This window comes from Hirundo rustica, chromosome 18, assembly GCF_015227805.2.
Source record: "Hirundo rustica isolate bHirRus1 chromosome 18, bHirRus1.pri.v3, whole genome shotgun sequence".
In the NCBI taxonomy this organism is placed as follows: domain Eukaryota; kingdom Metazoa; phylum Chordata; class Aves; order Passeriformes; family Hirundinidae; genus Hirundo; species Hirundo rustica.
Genome location: NC_053467.1, coordinates 8,053,903 through 8,072,512, shown reverse-complemented (window position 1 = coordinate 8,072,512; position 18,610 = coordinate 8,053,903). Strand labels below are relative to the sequence as shown.

At 41.3% G+C, this 18,610-nt stretch overlaps 1 protein-coding gene across 1 annotated transcript; it reads left to right on the top strand.

Annotated features, from left to right (window-relative positions):
* Positions 1–7,768: 7,768 nt before the first annotated feature.
* On the top strand, positions 7,769–18,307 carry UTP6 (UTP6 small subunit processome component). Its single transcript, XM_040081950.2, has 19 exons — positions 7,769–7,911; positions 8,000–8,084; positions 8,707–8,748; positions 8,829–8,921; positions 9,065–9,112; positions 9,890–9,953; positions 10,384–10,502; positions 10,992–11,069; positions 11,492–11,573; positions 12,575–12,656; positions 13,270–13,451; positions 14,105–14,184; positions 14,918–14,995; positions 15,141–15,320; positions 16,065–16,145; positions 16,950–17,059; positions 17,146–17,212; positions 17,488–17,560; positions 18,113–18,307. The coding sequence occupies exons 1-19, from the start codon at positions 7,820–7,822 to the stop codon at positions 18,268–18,270; spliced, it is 1,794 nt and encodes a 597-aa protein (XP_039937884.1). The 5' UTR covers positions 7,769–7,819; the 3' UTR covers positions 18,271–18,307.
* The last annotated feature ends 303 nt before the right edge of the window (positions 18,308–18,610 follow it).

The following is an 18,610-nucleotide window of genomic DNA, read 5'->3' as shown; positions in this document are numbered from 1 at the left end:
CCAGCTCTCTGGGTAACAGCACAGGGGCAGTTGCAGCTCTCTGGGTAACAGCACAGGGGCAGTTCCAGCTCCCTGGGTAACAGCACAGGAGCAGTTCCAGCTCTCTGAGCAGCAGCACAGGGGCAGTTCCAGCTCTCTGGGTAACAGCACAGGAGCAGTTCCAGCTCTCTGGGCAGCAGCACGGGAGCAGGTGGAGTACTGGGTATATTTGGGATGGCAGGATCATACTGCTATTGGGGTAGAAGCTCTCAGTTTCGGTCTGTTTTTTCTGCATATTAGTGTACAGTGCTGCCCTGGTCTAATAAGAAGGGAACTCAGCAAAGAGAAAATAAACTTTCCTGTAAGGGAAGCACTGTGGAGCACAGCAAAAGGGAAGAGTCAGGATCCCACACAGCAACCCAAGTGTAGCCATGAATGCCGTGTGTGTGAGAGATTGACAGAGCAGCCACTTGTGATTCTCATCCACGTGTTTGGCTGGGGATTACTTCTGTGCAGAGCTGCTGAAATGTATTCCAGGAGCACAGCACCCAAGGAACTTGGCTTCAGGCAATCTTTATGCACCCACGATGCACAGCTTTCAGCCAGCAGGTTCTCGTGTGTCTTGAATTATTGCAGGGAGTGAAAAGTGAATGCACAGGATGTTTTGCACCAGGGAGTCACGTGCCTTCTGCTTTCACATGGTGAACAGTGACAATTAGTAGTCAGTATTGCTTAGGACTTCTTTCTTGGAGTTCTTTTAGTGATGTTTTACTGTATTTTTCATTACACTTCTACAGTGATTTTTTTTTTTCCTGATTTTCAGTTAATGATTTATTTTTGCTTGGTGGCTTTTTAGCTAAAGTTTTTGTCATTAGAATTGAGATACTGGACTAAAACAACTTGTTTCAAAAGCACTGTGAAAAGCCTGGGCCAAACAGATTGATTTGCTCTAGAAAGGTAGGACATCTCTTAAGATGATTAAAATGTAAAACCAGAAATATACTAACTAAACAGAAAAAATCCACGCCAAATCTTGAAATTTAAATATTTAATACATGGAAATGAACTCGGAATCATTCTAGTTCATGCTGTAATTTCAGAGATGCAGTATGTGTAGTACACAAAACTATCAAAAAACTATTGTAAGTGAACTTTCAGGATTTGTGTTCTCTTAATTGAGTCCCGGAAACTGTGAAAGATACGGCAACTGAAACAACTCAGATGCAAACTTAATGATTAAACTCAGAAATGCAGAGATCAAAGAGAAACTGCTGGGAAGATCTGAGAATTAAGTCAGTTACAGATGTAAATAGAAGTTTCTGAACAAAAGGTCTGTTGACAGTGCAAGAATGAAATCTTCAATCACTCAAAAAGAAAAAAAAAATTGGAGGATCAAAGAACATGCCAATAGACAGTAAAATAAAACCTCAACTGAATTAGTCAGCTAATTAATTTCAGCTTTAAGTAAGGGATAAGTTTTAACAGGGATCAATTCTTTCTTTTGTGGCTAAACCAAATGTAGACTATTAAAGTGAGAATTTGGAATTTTATCACCATCAATTACTTAAGGGATAAGATCAGGGCAGAAACTGTGTTCCCAATGTTTACCAGTTAGCACAGATACACAAAATTCACACATGGGAACACTTATCTAAATGTTTCATAGGAGAATTATCTGGGGTTTCATACGCCAGAGGTTGCTTCACAAGGCTTTTACAAGAGTTTTTCTTGTTTTTGGAATGCTGCTCGGGAGGATATGATTTTCACACTATAATCTGAATTATCCATACTCCAGAAGTAGTTTTACTGGTTGTTGTCACGACTGTGCTCCAAGTACTTTTACCATGCTAAACCATCTCTATAGAAGGATGTAAGAAACGCAGTAGGAGGCAAATGGTGACCAATCCTAATTCCAGTTTTTGGAAGGAGAAATAAATCTCTATGTGGTATAGTTTATGCTTTTTTGTTGTACCAGTACAATTGATGCTGGCCACCTACATGCTTGCATTTAAAAGATACAAGGCTTTACTCTGAGGAAGTTCTATCTTTCCCCAAATTGCTATTATGACATAGGTCATCCAAGGTCACGCCACAATTTCACCTACCCTTAGAAACTTAGACAGGTTAGTTTGCATTTAGTGAGGTAAATTAAGCTTTGCATGCCTCTGGTCTCCAGACCTCTGGCAACAGACAAGAAATAAATTAAATTAATGATAATTAAGCAATATATTTTGTGGTGTTGACATTTTGGGAGTATGTGTGGGGGAGATAACTGATATAGTTTCAAATTGTTGAACTGTGACTGGCATTTTCCTGGGTTATGAATTGGCAACTAGGACATGATGACTGACTAGTTGTAACTACCCTGCTGCATTTAGACAGACTGTCAGCTACTCACCAACCAGCCAAACGACAAAACCAAATTAAAAGGCACACTCAGAGCTACTACTGTGCAAACCCTGGAGACCCTGAATAAGCAGATGGATCTTATACTGAGTGCCAGATGTGAATTGGCAATGAGACAATTCCAGAGGCATCCTTCTCCTTCACTGGAAATTCCCTGTGTATAGATGTTCAGATCTTGGGGCAAAACAGAATGCCTCAAAATGAGTAGGAGGAAAAATCTGATTCATAAAAATTCAAGTTCAGAGCCAATGCAGAGAAGAAAGTAAAGGTTTTGTCTTTTAAAAGAGATGATATGTAAAGTGTCAGATAATAGTTCTGTTAAGGCATTAAATGGAAATATTTATATTTGTTGGTTTGGGGTTTTTTTACCACTTAGAGCTGAAAAAAAGAGAAGAGTAAGTGAATGAAATTCCAGGAGGGATTCAGATCTGAAGTCGCAGGGACAGTGCCAGCAAGCTGCAAGAGCAAAGCAGTGCATTGACAAAGACAAGCATTTTTCTATTAGAATGGAAAAAATAACATCTGTCTAGGACATGTATCAGGATTAATGTTGGTATGGAACAGTCCAACTCACCAACTGCAAAGTCTTAAATGTAAATTTTTGTATGCTCAGAGTGGAATTGCAGTGATGAAACCACTATTTATTCAGATTGCCTGATGGTTTCAACAGGGGTAAACCAAATCATCATGTAAATTATTTTAATTGCAAAACTAAGGAAGTAAATGTAGTCCAAAGTTTGGGTTAGTCTGTTTTTGAGAGTCAATTCCAAATTGTTTTATTAACAGATGTGCTCATATATTTTTAAATCGAAGTCCCATATGCTCAGTAAATAGTTTGAGGGCTTTATTAAAAATATATCCCAAAGGGATGAACCACTGGCTCAGCTGAAGTCAGTGGTAGCTTCCCAATTCTTTTCATGAGGTCATAATATCACTCTCATTGTTTAAAAGGTGTTTTCATAAAGTACATGTTAATTGTAAAATACTGTACATCTGGGACATCTTCTAAAAAGTTATAATTGTTTCTGCACTCAGGTAGTAAAGCCGCAGAAATAAAGAAGATAAATATAAATCAATTTGCAATTTAAATATTTGTCTTATGCACATTAACGATTAAATGTTTTAATATAGACAAAACTTAAAGGAAAACCATGGTGAATATTCCAAATTCACAACGTATCCATTGTTTTATAATCTATAAGTATTAAACTGTGACAGCTTGCCAGAACTTCTCCACAAGGACCTACTGATGGAGATTTCCTAAAGAGACTTCATAAAAGCAGCAAAATGCAGGACCCTACAGTTGTCAGCTGCAGCAGTTGTTTTTCCAGTTTTCCCAATTAGATTTGTTGAAACTCTCCGTATTGCAACGTCTTTATTGGTAATGGATCCCTCCTTAATTTGCACTGATGCATTTAGAATGTCAGCTTCCAAAACAAGGCACATGGGAGGCATTTAAAGTAGATTTTATGAAAGGGAAATGAACAAAGAGCATGTCAGGTTCCATTTTGATTTGCATGACAAATCCAGCATGCAGCGTTCTGCTGGGTCGGGCTGGGCTTGCCTGCCACTCACGGCGTTTGTCACTTTGCTATGAGCACTTTTGACAGTCCGTTATGTTAATTGTTCTAAGGATTGTTTTGCTGGGGGAAGAAAAGGAAAGGCATTTTTGTTTTTGTACTTGTTCCATCTACAGGAAAGGAGGGATATCTGAGGGGACAAAAAAATGTTTCAATCGGGTTTTGATCTGTATATATGTATTTTTTTTAATAATCCTATGAGGTCATCAACAAAGTTCAGTATTTAAAATCTTATATTACTCTGTGGTTTTGAGTGGGAAGTGCTAGGCCCCTAAACTAGAAACTTGGGGAGTCTATTGTTTTGGTGCACACCATTCTTTGATCCTTTGAGTCCCACAGTGCTGGGTCCTGCAGAGTGGTTTGTGCTGTGCCTATGCGCTTCAGTGGGATGATATTGTGGAGCTTTGACAAGTGCTAGCAAGAAATTTAATGCCCTCAGAGGCCTTGTCGGACACCCATTGTTATCAGTGTGTGGGGAACTCTCAGACCTGTTGGTAGATCTCTGAACAGGACTGAATTCTCCTGGAGGCACATTCAAGGTGCCTCTGAGGGCACACACACTTCTCCACCATCTACATTAAAACAGTCATGGATGGTTTGGTGAGTTTCAAAGTTCCTGACTGACTTCAGGTGGCAGAACACTGTAGGTTTATCACAGAACAATATTTTCAGACTGACAGAACAATCAAAATTTCAGAAGACTTTGTTGTTTATGTTGGTGTCTCTCTTTTGCAGTTCCTGCTGATTTTCAGCCAAAGAAGAGCTGAATGGTTGAAGAGAGAGGTGAGCTAGAAGACAGAAACAGAATTTTCCAGATGTCTTGGTTTTGAAAGAGAGTTGTCTGCTAAGGAAAGCTAGAGCTTCCCTTGGAATGGAGAATGTAAATCCCCTTCCCTCCAAATTATTCTAATTTTGCAATTAGGGGCTTTCAGGCAAAGATATGGGAATAGGAGTAACAGTCCTTTACTAGGAATATTTTAACAAACAAACAAACAAACAAACAAAACCACCCAAATGTAGTAGTAAAACAAAAACACGAAACAAACCCACAAAAAGAAAAAAAAAACCCTCAAACACCGCCCCCCCCCCCCCCCCCCCCCCCCCCCCCCCCCCCCCCAAAAAAAAAAAAAAAAAAAGGCAGCAAGGAAACAAACAACAATCCTGGAAAAAGCCCTGACAGAGTCAGTGATACGACCAGGCACCCTGTTGGTCAGGGTGTTGGAAGCAGTCCAAATAAGTCCTCCTGGAGTAACAGATGTGGTTCTGTGGAGTAGAGATGGTCCTGTAGAAAGTCCAGTGGTGACGAGATGGGTCCAGTCTTCCTCTGGGAATCCAATGGAAAAACAGGATCCCTTGTGTCCTTCAGTCCCAGTTTTTATCTAGCTGGGAAGAGCTGGCTCCTCCCCACTGTGTGGAGCATCTCCCAATGGGATGATGGAATGTGTCATGTCACTGGTGTGCCCTAACGGCCCATTATCAGAAGATGTCCCCTGGAGGATGGAGGGGTGGTGAAAGAGAGAAGAAACACTGCCCCACCTGGTTTTAACTCCTGGGCCATTATCAGAAGGCATCTGCCCTCCTCCCCTCTGGAGTCACAGGAGAAGGATAAAACATCTCCCCAAAACACCAGTTTTCAACAGATGAACTAGAATACACATTTTTAGGTTACATGATCCAAGACACCAGAGGTTTTTGGGTAATGGCTGACATTTACTTTTTTAATTCATAACTCCTACACTGCCTGTAGTGTTCTCATTTACATGTTGGGATCTACATGCACCATGACAGATTAGCTCTAAGTACAGAATGCTTTTTAGTATAAAATCATGCACTCAAATGCAAAAATACTCAAATGAAGTGAAACAATCCAGTAGTAATTCCAATCACACTCTTGCTCAGCAATTCAGCGTGCTAATGTTACTTCTGATGTCCAGTCTTCCTCAAGGGCTATTTTAGTAAAATCTGTGGACTTGCACAAGAATCAGCTTGAAACGGTGCATCTCAAAATATCAAACCCAATATAATTAACAAGTTACTGGTGATTATGAATAGCACTCTCCCACCATCACTGAGAAGGACTGCTGTGCTGCTTTACTGAAAGCTGAACTCAGTGGGAGGTGAACTCACTGAATTTTAGGTCCCAAGGGACTGAAGGCTTTGGCTCACAGGTGGGGATGGATGTGCTGGGACGGCCGTGCCGATCCCCCTCCAACCTGTGGTCATTCGGTGGAGGACAAGGGAGGACAGTCCCCATCAGGAATGGCCCTTGTCCTTGTGGGGTGGGTAAAGGGTCCCTTGGCAGCAGTCCAGAGCTGCCCAGGCCACCAGCTTCTGAATGCAGCACCAGTCTGTAGTTCTTGGTCTTGTGACTGGATGGTGCCTCTCTATTTTCTGGTAGCTTTCCTGTTTGGTTACTTCCTGGAAAATCATGTCACTATTTCCTGTCAGAGTAAAAACTTGCTAAACCTCTCCCACGAAGAATTAGTTTAGTATTTTTATAATTGGTCCCAAAATTGAAAAAAAAAAAAAAAAAAAAAACCCCACCACAAATCCAAGTCACAGCAGGTGAAAAAAATTACTGCTGTTCTTGATAGTTCTTATAAAGTGTTTTGTCTTATCTGTGTTTTTAACAAAAGTCAATTGCTCAGGTACTCTGTGCCTGGCAACCCCTGTTAAAACTTTTAACTGTAAAGGGAAAAATCAGTCACTTTTTTTTTTTTTTTCCTTTTTTCCTATCATGTACAAATTCTGTGCCAGAAGCCCTCCTCCCCTTAGCCTGCTGCCTCTTCCCCTGGTACTTATTTTTTCAGAGACAAACACCTGTCTTTTCCCCCAGGAGGGAGCTATGGCCGTGACAGGGTAGTTTTGGAAGTGGGGTTGCTTCTGTGGCTGACCAGCTCAGTGACAGCAGTGACAACTAAAGCATGAGCAGCAGATACTGTTGTGGATAATATGCATTTAAGCAATTTTCTCAATAAATTATTTCCCATCTCAATTTTTATTTTCTGAAACATCCCTAATTTCAGAAACAAAAATTTACTGCTGCCTGGTTATATTGTTAATTTTCTCAGAATCACAGACCCAGGGAATGTTTGGGTTTGGAAGGTGCCTTAAAGATCATCTAGTTCTAACCCTCTGCCAAGGGCAGGGACACCTCCCACTAGACCAGGTTACTGCAAGCCCTGTCTAACGTGACCTTGAACACTTCCAGGAATGGGGAATCCACATGTTCTCTGGGCAACCTGTGCCAGCATCTCATCACCCTCACAACAGACCATTTTTTCTTAAAAAGTTCAGAAGGTGGAAAGAGCGAAGGTGCCATGTGAGGGATAAAAAGCCGTATGTCCTAGAGGAATCCCACCAAGAAGCAAAGAGCTGGAGCAGTCCCAGGCTGACGTCCCATCACTGACCCTGGTCAATGCTATCGTGTTTAGCTGCCAGGCTGGTGCCGAGAGGATGGTACCACACTCTTTTCGGTGATGCCCAGCGACAGGACGTGGAGCAATGCCCATAAACGAAAACAGAAGCAGTTCCAGCTCAACATGAGGAAGAACTTCTTTCCGTGGAGGGTTGTAGAGCACTGGAACAGCTGCCCAGGGAGATCGTGGAGTCTCCCTCTCTGGAGACATTCCAAACACACCTGCGTGTCCCCTGCTGCAGGTGACCGACCGGGCCATCTCCAGAGGCGCTTTCCAACCCCACGGAGCCCGCGGAGGCTCCGCGGTTCTGGCCCCGCCAGCCGGGCAGGGGGCGGCAGAGCGGCGGAAGCGGCGCGGGCAGCGGGCGGAAGCGGCGGCGGCCGGGCCGGGCTGTGCCGGGCCGTGCCGGGCCGGACACACCGGAGCCCCGCAGCCATGGCAGAGCGCGTCGAGCAGCGGCTGGAGGATCGCATCCCGGAGCTCGAGCAGCTGGAGCGGGTCGGGCTCTTCACACGCAAAGAGATCCGGTGAGCGGGGCCGGGGCCGGGGCCCGGGCGGGCGGGCGCACGTGGTGCGGCCGGGAGCGCTGCGGGCGCTGATCTCCCGTTCCCGCAGGGCTGTCCTGAGGAAAGCCTCGGCTCTGGAGTACAAAATCCAGCGGAGAGCGCTGCGGAAGGAGGATTTCATTAATTACATCCAGGTAGGCTTCACCGAGCGGCGGAGCGGGGCAGCTCTCGGTGCAGACCCAGCTCAGTTAGACCCGGGTAGTTTTGTAGTGACCCACGTTGGAAACAGGTCAGAAAGCGGAGGCCCCTCCTCAGCTGCTCCCTGGTGTTCACCTGTGAGCGGTCGTTGGCACCAGAGTATGAAGCGTAGCCAGGAGCTGGTGGCCGAATTTGGGGTCAGGCTTCTCTCGTGTTTGAGCTTTTCCTGCAGTTTCTTGTCTCTCCAGGGATGCAGAGCCCCCAGTTCTCTGATATGCTGTGCAAACTGTAGTTAAGGGGAATTAATAAGTTCAACATTCGGAAAAGGTTCCTGGAAGGGCGGTCGGGCACTGAACAGGCTCCACAGGGAATGGTCGTGGCCAGGAGCTTGCCAGAGCTCAAGGAGTGTTTGGACAGTGCTTTAAGGCACAGGGTGGGATTGCTGGGCTGCCCTGTGCCCCTAGAAATGTGATCCAGCCAAAAATTACTGCTTATGTTTTCCTGACTGTAATGTTTATTGTTCACCTGATCATCTATGACAAACTTGTATTTTTTTTTCTTGCCATGCTGTTACGTGCCTCCACATTTGCTTTTAAATATTTTTTCTTCCCATTCTAGTATGAAGTTAATCTGCTGGAACTGATCAAGAAAAGAAGAGCAGTAAGTTTGTCAGTTAAGAGTGCAAAATGCTTTATGCCAAATTTTCTATTGTGATAAAATGAATATTTTTTTCCTCCTAGCGCACTGGTTATTCGTTTAAGAAGGATGAAATTGAGTACTCCATTCTGCATAGAGTCCACAGCCTGTTCAACCGAGCTACAGGGAAATGGAAAGTAAGTTTATTTGTACTGAAATTTGGAATTCTTTTCTTTCTGCATGTACCTCATTGTACCAAGGGTGTGTTGCTTACTTGTCAGTGTGCAAGTGATTTTATACATTGTGTGGTTGATTCTCCTCTCCTTTTCATTTCCAACAGGATGATGTCCAGCTCTGGCTTTCCCATGTGGCATTTTGCAAGCAGTGGGTGAGTTTTCAAATCCTGATCTTACCCAGGTTGAGACTGGTGCTTATTCATGCATCTGAAACTTGATTTAAAGATAGAGTTACAAACTTCACTGCTACGTGCTGTAATGCTGGCATTTTGGAGCTGCTTGGGATTTTCACTGATATATGTAAGTGTAGAGTTTGACTGAGAAGGAATTAGTATGAAATTTGATGCTTGCAGAGGCAAAGGTGAGGCTGACTGCATTAAATCTGGAGTACTGCTTGGTTTGTGAGAACCATAATATTGGTTATACCTTCTCTGGAGTGAGTGATTCACTTGTCTGTGAATTGTGATTTTGTTGCAATATTTATTGTAGTGGCTGTGCTGAAAAGCCTAATTCTGTCAGTTTTGTACTTGATAAACTCACCTCTGCATGGCTTCACATTATTACCAGCATTCAAGTGTTGTCATTTCTGTACTGAAGAAGGTCACTTTGCATGGTGGTGAAGGTGGCCAAAGGAAAATACAGTCTCTGTCTCAGAAGAGGGCAGTGAAACCATGGGATTGGGACTTGGCAACATTTGCCTTGGCTGTGTAGCTCAGAAAATTAGAAACAGCCGTGATACTCTAATGTGGTGACACTTAAATGCTGGTTACTACTAAGTAAATATGAGAAACTTTCTATTGTAGATAAAATAACAGAGAAGCATCTTTTTCAGAGCGCTTGTACTACAGCTTGTAACCCTTTCTACTGAAGCTTTGATGCTGGGGGTTCAATTCAGTATCAGAGTGAGTGAAACAAAACTTCTTTTACAGAACGCAAAACATCAACTCAGTAAGGTGTTTTCTACCATGCTGGCCATTCATTCCAATAAACCAGGTAAATAACACAATGGTGAGCGCTGCATAAATGCCTCAGCATAGGTTGCATGGTGTTGGTTTAAATTCTTGTAGATCTCAGTTCAAGCTGTTGGGCTAAAGTTCCTGCTCTCTGTTCTTTGCCTTGCTGCTGCTTCAGGGAGAAGGGCTCTGACAGGGCTTGTGCTGAGCAATGATAAAGGGGTGGGCAGTAGGTCAGAATGAGCGATTCCCAGGTGGACTGGGGACCTGGTAGATGCAGAGGCGAGAGATGACTGCTCATGACTGCTTTTTGGCTTTTGAAGACATCATTAGATCTGTAGCTAAACCAGATTAAACTCCCTGGATCTGCCTGTGTGCTTTACAGTTTTACGTGGGAGATTATCAGTCTTATTCTGGTGCTGAGCTCATGTTGTGAGGTTAAATAAAGTTATTTGTGTCACCTGTTGCAGCACTGTGGATTATGGCAGCAAAGTGGGAAATGGAGACACGACTGTCATCAGAAAGTGCCAGGCACTTGTTCCTTCGTGCTTTGCGCTTCCATCCAGAGTGCCCCAAACTTTATCAAGAAGTGAGTTCCTGTTTTTCTTCTATGACCACTTACTTGATCAATTAGAGCAAATCAGTTCAGCATGTTGCCCAGGTCTGTCTGAGACAACTGGAAAAAAAAATGTTTTCCCGTCAACAGGAAAATGTCAAAAATAGTGAAAAAAAACCCAGCCCCAAAATTCCTTTCTAAGGTACTGTTAAGCTCTGCTAGGATGTGGTTGTCAGGCTCAGTCTGGCATCCCCAGTCTTTGTTGAGGAACTTGGTTTTCTTTGGGGGCAGTTAAAGAATGACTAAAAAATGATCATTGCTACCTGTTGGGAATTTCTGGGTAAATACAAAGGGCAGATAGTGGTAATTGCACAAACCTTCAAAAACCTAGGCTCTAGGACCTGTGTGGGATGTGGCAAAGTCCTGATTTGTATCTCCTCAGAGCTTGTTTTACCCTGTTTGTAGACTTAAATTTTTATGATTTATCCCCACAGTAATTTCATTTTGTTGTCACTCTTGCAGTATTTCAGAATGGAGCTTATGCATGCTGAAAAACAGAGGAAGGAGAAGAAGGAATTTGAACAAGCAAAGATGGACCTGGTAGGACAGCTAAACTTACTTAAGAGATATTTTCTGCATGTGTATTACATGTTGAAATTCACCGTTTTGGATTAATGGTTTATTTAACAGTGACTTAGAGAAAGTTTTTGTTCGTGTCCTGCACCTGTGTGGAGCTTTTCAAGTATTTGCTGATGCTCAGCTCAAATACTTCATACATTTATTTTTTCTTTGCATTTGTAGAATCCTTTATTACATTCCCCAGTCTGAAAATCAGCAGTAATTTCTGGAAAGTAACAGTCAAACTTCCTACCTCATTTCTTTATAGCTGACTTGTGCAAATTACATAAAAATAGACTTGCATGAAGAAAAACATTATTGTCTTCTGATTTTTCTTTCCCTGTTTGCAGAAACGTTAGCTGAGGAAGGATTATAATTTCTTCAATATATGCTTGATATTTCAGGGGGAATTCAATTACTCTGAAGAAATTCTCAATGGGGAAATGGCTCGCATAGTCTACAGGGATGCTTCTCAGAAAATTAAAGGTGAATGAACATTTCTTGTACTTATTCATTAAGCAAATTGCAGCCTTTAACCCAGTTCTGCAGTAGGCAATGCTGATAGACTTGGCTTCAATGCACACACTGAGATGCTTTTTTCAAATACACCATTTTTTCAGTGGAACCTATTTAATGGCAGAGTATAAATTAATGGTGCTGGTAGTTCTGATTGCATGTCTTTCCTGCAGGCTGACATCTCTTCCAGCACAACAGCTCTCAGGCTGAAGAGGCCTAGTGCTGGTTTACAGCCTCAAAACTTGTTTTATTAACAAAGGAAAGCGAAGGACAGTTCAGAGTTACATAGCTTTTTTTACTTTGCCGAACATTAGATCACAACTAATCAGCTACCACTAGTGGCAAAAAAGTAAAAATTCAGACTAATAATAAACCAGGCTAAATTATTTTAAATTAAGTGGGCTTGGTAAAAATCAGCCATTTTATTGAGAGAATTGGGTAAAATAACTGCAACCTAGTTGCAGATATCCTTAAGAACTCATGATAGATGGGGATATTTTGGAAGACTGGGCAAAATACAGTAATGAAGATTGAAAATGAGTGGGGAAAAAGGACATTAAAGGAAATTTCAGAAAGAGTTGGCTTAATTAAATTTTCTGGAGAAATACTGGAAAAAATAGGCATACAAATGATTTGTAAGCACCTAAGAAAACTAAGGTGAGTAATGGCAGGTGGGGGTTCACAATGATCCGATAGTGTCAAGTCATGTCAGTTGGCATTTTCAAAGGTAGTTGTGGAGACACAAGACACAATTCATGGACATCTATTTTGTGCGGCTTTGGAGAGATCTGTCCCGAGTGTGGAGCATTTTGTGTTTTCTTGTCAGAGTCAAGTGAGGGAATAGAGGAGGTGCTGATTAAATTTGCACGTGGAACAAAGCTACAGAAATGCAAAGTGCAATTGATGTAATAAGTTGAGGAATTCTTCAACAAATACTCCACTTGATAGTTTTATCTTCTCTTGAAATGTAGGTGTTGAGTTCCAGCTGGCTGTGCTCTCTATTGCAAAGCTCTTCGATTTTACCCAAGATTTGCAAAAAGAAATCCTTGAAAGGTGGGTTGTGGCTTTGTGTTGTATTTTTATTTTATTTTGGTTTGGTTTTTAAGAAACATATTTTTAGAAGTTCTCTAACTTACAGCGGATTGACTGGACTTTCAGAACTGAAGGCTGTTCCTCTAGGGAAATAGTGTTAAAACTTCGGTGAAGTCCTTTAAAAAAAACAAAAGCATGATCTTTAGAAGAGGATACTTGTATCTAACTTCAGAAAGGGCTTTAAAAAGCTGCTAAGAAAATTTAGGTAAAATACATTTCTTACTGAATAATTACTGCACTTAGTTTCTGTAAATTCATTGTGGGAACTGTGGATTTTCCTGGTGTACTTTGGTGGGGTTTTTATGTCTTGTTCCTCCAGTTGTTCCTCTCAAAAGAAAGATCTCTCTTGACAGCTCCCTGTCTGTTTCATGTTATTTCTGGAGAATATCCATATTAAATAATACTTTTAAAAGCTAATATTTTGTCTTTCTCTCGTGGAAAGGAAAATATTTCTTTTCTGACATTTGGTCACTTGGCAATTAACTCCATTTCTACAGCAATATAACAAGCCTGTTAAACATGCCTGCAGGTGAAGAGTGGTGCCTGTGGGCTGTTACAAGCACGTTGTGTTTAGTCTGCAGGCCAGGTACGCTGATGATCCCCTGACATGGGACTACATGGCCCGCCGGGAGCTGGAGCTGGGGTGCCTGCAGCCCGCAGAACACACCACAAAACAGAAGAAAGTCTCAGAAACGGCCCAGAGAGAGGAACGGTGCTGTGCAGTCTTTGATGAAGCTGTGAGAGCAGTCCCAACAGGTGAAATGTTCTGCCTGCATTTGAACATTTGTTTCTGGTATTAGAGCAGCCGGTAAAAGCCTTGAAGAAGGTGATGGCAGGCTCTACCATACCTAAGAGAAGACAAGCAGTTCTTAGATGCTACCTCTTGGGATCTATTTTATGTGTTCTTTGGGTTATTTTTCAATGTATTTATGCTCTTGGAGGAGCTGCTTAACTGAAAATGTGAGTGTCTTGCTGGTCAGCTGTGAGTAAGCAATGGTTTTGAGCTGCCAGGGGTGTGGATATCCAGCTTCAGCCTCTGGTATCATTCTTACTTGTAAAGGAGGTTGTCAAGGGAATATTTGTGGGGTGGTCTCAAACTTGCTGCTATACAGCCTTTAAAGCCATCGAATAGTTTGGGTTGGAAGGGATCTCTAAGAATCTCAGCAGAAGAGCTAACTGAGAGCTTGATGCTCTTTACAAAGAGTTACTGCTTGCAGCTTGGACTGAGGAGCCATTTTAAAGTTTAATGTTATAAACTTGTAATACAGCCTCTCTTGTAATACAGGATTTTAAAACAAAGTTGGCATTATTATTTTGTTTCATTTGTATCTTTGAATTTCTTAAAGACAAATATTTATGACTATTCTTGTGATTGTGTAAAGTGTGATATTATGCCTTTGCTTCTACAGAGGACATGTGGAAATGCTACATCGCTTTTTGCTTAGAGAGGTACAACAGAAAAACCAACAGTAAAGAATTAAAGCAAAAGGTAAAAGTTGATTGGGAAATAATACTAACAAATCATCCCTATTTTTATTGACTTCTGTAGTACCTCTGACAAGAAGCAAATATATTTTTACATTTTATCAAAAATACTAACCTGTGGCCATCATTAAAAATAACTTAATCTCCATCTGGGAGGATCACGTTTACTGCCAGGCTCACAGGTGGCCTGCCTGGCCATGATAACCCTGGGCATAAACCAATCTTGTCAGTAAAGTACAGTGACCTCTTTGGATGAAAGCTAAGACTGTAGACTTGCTAATCATGGGATCATGGAATCGTTTGGGTTGAACGGGATCTTAAAAATTCATTGACATGTCCTTCAAACCTGTGAGTGTTCAAAGAAAAGGATGAGTTAAAATGACTCCTGCAAATAAATCTGAGCAAAGTTTGGTGCTGGCACGTGGGTAATTTAATGATGCATTCCTGCTTAGCTATGACTCAGTGAATTAATTAATTATCCTGTGCAATTTGGTTCCCTAACACTACACTATAAGAACAATGCAATGTTGTTCTTTGATCCTTAAAGAAGAGAAGTAAATGCTAAGATTTCCACTTCATCTTGGAATGTTTGCAGGTACCTAGAGCATTAAACACATAATGTGCAATTAGATATTCACTGACATGATACACAATCCAGTGGGCTTCTTGGAATGCTGGAACCTGGTATATATAGGAATAATGCTTGTTTTCTTTTTTCCTTCTCTCTATGGTTCTAGAGACTGGAGAGGACACTGAGTGTGTTCAGCAAAGCCCATGAGTCCAGTTTGCTCTCAGAAGCTCTCTACAAGCAGTGGGTAAGAAGTGACACAGAAGAAATAGATGCTGAGGCTTTCCTGCATTATTTGTGTGCCTGTCTCTGCCATTTTGAGTAGACACAAAGATGAACAATATTGGTTCAAAGTTCTGCTTTATAACAAAGCTGTATCTGGTGTGTTTTAGCTTCAGCTCTTACTGGACTCCAACCTCTCTGAGAAGGCTGTGGAGGTGGCAGAAGCTGCAGCCAGGCACTTCAGCCAGTCCGTGGAAACGTGGCAGATGAGGCTGCAGGTGCTGATCCAGCTGAAGAGGGATGAAGTGACCCAGTGTTTTGAAGAAGCCATTAAACATGTGAAATCTAAGGTCTGTGCTGGTTTAATGGATTTACATGCACTAGTCTTGGGCCAGAAACTTCTGATGATTGGTTGTTTTTTGGTTTTTTTTTTTTTAAGTTTTGGGTTGTTTGGGGTTTTTTGGTTGTTGTTTTGTTGTTGTTGTTTTTGTTTTGTTTACAAGGCATTGAAAGTCCCTAACCATCTAAGATCAGAAAAAAGAACTTGACGTTTCACATGCAAATCGCATTCCCTAGTATATAAGGAATTGTCAATTCACTTAAAATTCGTATTTTTAAAGTTTGAATGTTTACAGGTGACTTTTTACATATTCTAGCAGCGGGCTGGTATTTATGTCTTAATGGAAAATTGTGTTTTCCTTTCTTCACTGTCTGATACACCAAATGCCTGTGTGATATTTCAAGCCTTGAATTAGCTGTTTGCTCACCTCCTCTATCCCAGAGTGGGGAGACAGGAGGGTTTCTTTCCTTTTTGTTCTTGGAAGTCACCTTTGTGTACTGGAGTGCTCAGTGATGCAGAACTTGGTTCTCATCCCTGGCAACACAGCTGTCCAGCTAAGGATGATTTATCCTGTAAGTGAGGAAGGAAATGAGAAGTGATTTCAGTGTGCAGTTCAAAGTTGTCTTTCCAAGAGCTGTGTCCAAAGGGTGTTTTTAATGGCAGGTACTACAGAACCTGATGACTGTGTTGCTGTGTTTCTGTAAATCAGAGTCACTGCTATTTCAGCCACTTGATGTGTTTGCTGACCTTGTAGGGCACTTTGCCATTGTGGATGCTCTGGGTGGAATGGAGTGAGGGCACAAACAGCAAGGAAGACACAGAAGCTCTCTACCAGGTACTTGGCTAATCAAAATATATTTTTATGTCTGTGTCAATAAAATGGAACAATGTATGTGGATGGATATGGGTTTGATATTTCGGGGTCTGAAAAAGTTAGCAGCTGCTAGCAGGCTAGAATCTCTCAGACCCAGAAATATCAGGCCCACATATGCAGCAAATGGTTTATACTGAAGTTCCTTCATGGATGTGTTGATATCAAAAAATTTAAAGCAAGACTGTGTGCATTAAAAAAAGCAGTTGGACATAGACTTACAGGCACAAATGTCATTCTCATGTTCTAAGGCATATGGGTGTTTGTAAGCACAACCAATGATGGACTCCTAATTTGTGGTCTAGAATATTTGCTCTGTTTTCAGATACCTATCTGAGCACGGAAAAGAGAATTTTTCCAATCTGTGTGAAAACACCAGCTCTGTTACAGAAAACTCAAGATCAGAATGAGTACTTTAATCTCACTATGGATTTCCACTGTAGCATAGGGCAAAACATTTTCTCTTTGCCTGGCGTGTTGGGTTGTGGTTTTTTCCCTCCCATTTACAACATAAAACACGTACTTCAGGTGGAAGCTTGAATTCAGCTGTTTTTAGAGTATTGTGAAACCCTCTGCATGAAGGGGTTTATGGAAATGCCAGTTCCAGCTATATGGAATACTGGAGGAGAAATGTATTTTAGACTTAGGAGATCTCCTTTGTGTCAAATGCCTGACTAGGGAGAAACACTAATTGGGCCATTTAATTGTAAGTTATGTGATAGGTTTATTTTTTGTTTATTTTGGTTTCTTTTCCTTTTGAACCTGCAGAGATCCTTACATGCCACAACACCTACTGAATCTGTGACTATGAAAGAAATGTATCTTGACTGGACTTACAGAAATTGTGGTTATAAGAAAGTTAAGAGACTCTTTACCAGGTAAAAAAACCCCCAGCCTTCAAACTTGATTATTCTAGGGTACATGTTAAAATTCCTTAAGTCTAAAGTCACTTATTTTATTTCAGCCTGTGTGAAAATCGTCCATTTTCACTTGACTTCTTCAGAAAGATGATCCAAATAGAAAAAGAGCAAGTAAGTTGTTGACTATCCACTTAATGCTTTGTATTTGTAAAATACAGTTCTAACTGGGGATCTAAATAGGAAGCAGAGTAGTGGTGTTAGTCTATGATCAGTTTGTGTTTGTCCTCTGCAGTTGATTCACAGGATGTGATACAAACCCAAATTCCATGGTAGCTAATCTTCAGCAGTGTAATTGCCATTACTCTCTTCCTTTATCAGAATCTAATCATGCTGCAGATTTGCTTCTGTACAAAATAAATGGCCTTTTTAATACCTTCCTTTTTTAGGAATCCTGCAAAATGCTTCATCTGAGAGAATACTATGAACGTGCCTTGAGGGAGTTTGGATCAACAAATACTGGTAAGGGGGAGTCTGGTTTTTATTGTTTATTCATTCATTCACTGCTGCCTCTTTTATTTCCATCCATTTCATAAGGTATCTGTTTGTTCCACCCTTGTGCTTTCTGTCATGCAGAGTGGAACTTATTTCTTCTGTGCCATTGAGTCTAGGACACTGCAGGGACCCTCCACTGTCAGCCCAGGGTCACTGGCACTGGGATGGCTTCAGCACAATTAGGAGCAAATCACATTCAGACACTGGCTGGCATAAGAGATGTGTATCACTTTTAATTTGGATATATGAACAGTATGGAGCTATAATAAAGATTTCTGCAATATTCCTTCTAAGAAAGCACACAGCTCAATTATTATTGCATTATTTATGAAGACATCACTGTTCTAGCTAGGAATAGAACCCAGGGTTTTGCTACTCAAGGTGCTGGAGATTGTAGTTTCAAAAAGTAAACTCTATTGCATTAATATCAAAGACACTTAGAGTTTCTAGTTAGGCTTGCTATGTTAGTTAGTAATATCTACTCAAAATCTAATGAGAACTTTTATTTTTCTTTTAAAGACCTCTGGCTGGATTATATCAAGGAGGAGTTAAGTCATCCCCAAGGCAAACCAGAAAACTGTGGGAGCATTCACTGGCGAGCTATGAAGATGTTGCAGGGAGACCTGGTGGAAGATTTTGTTTCTAAATACACTTTATTGCAAACTGGACATTTATGAAAAACTATACATAGTTATAACACGATTGTGCATTTTTAAACTTCTTTGTACAAAGGTAAATATGTTCCTGGATTTTATTAAAGTTTACCTTCTTTAGATTTTATGTGACAAAAAAGAATCATCTCTGTTGCAGTAATTTTTAGTATTGATTCTGCCCGGGGCAGGTTCAAATGCACAGTCAGAGGGGGCAAATCTCAGGGTGTTTTTATCAAGTCTTCTGAGAACAAACTCTTGATCCTGCTTAAACATTCAGACAGTTCTAGTGCATGAGTTTTTCCACTCTGGAAAGGTAATATTACAGCACCTAAACGGAAAAAACCCAGACCCAGCCCTCTGGAAA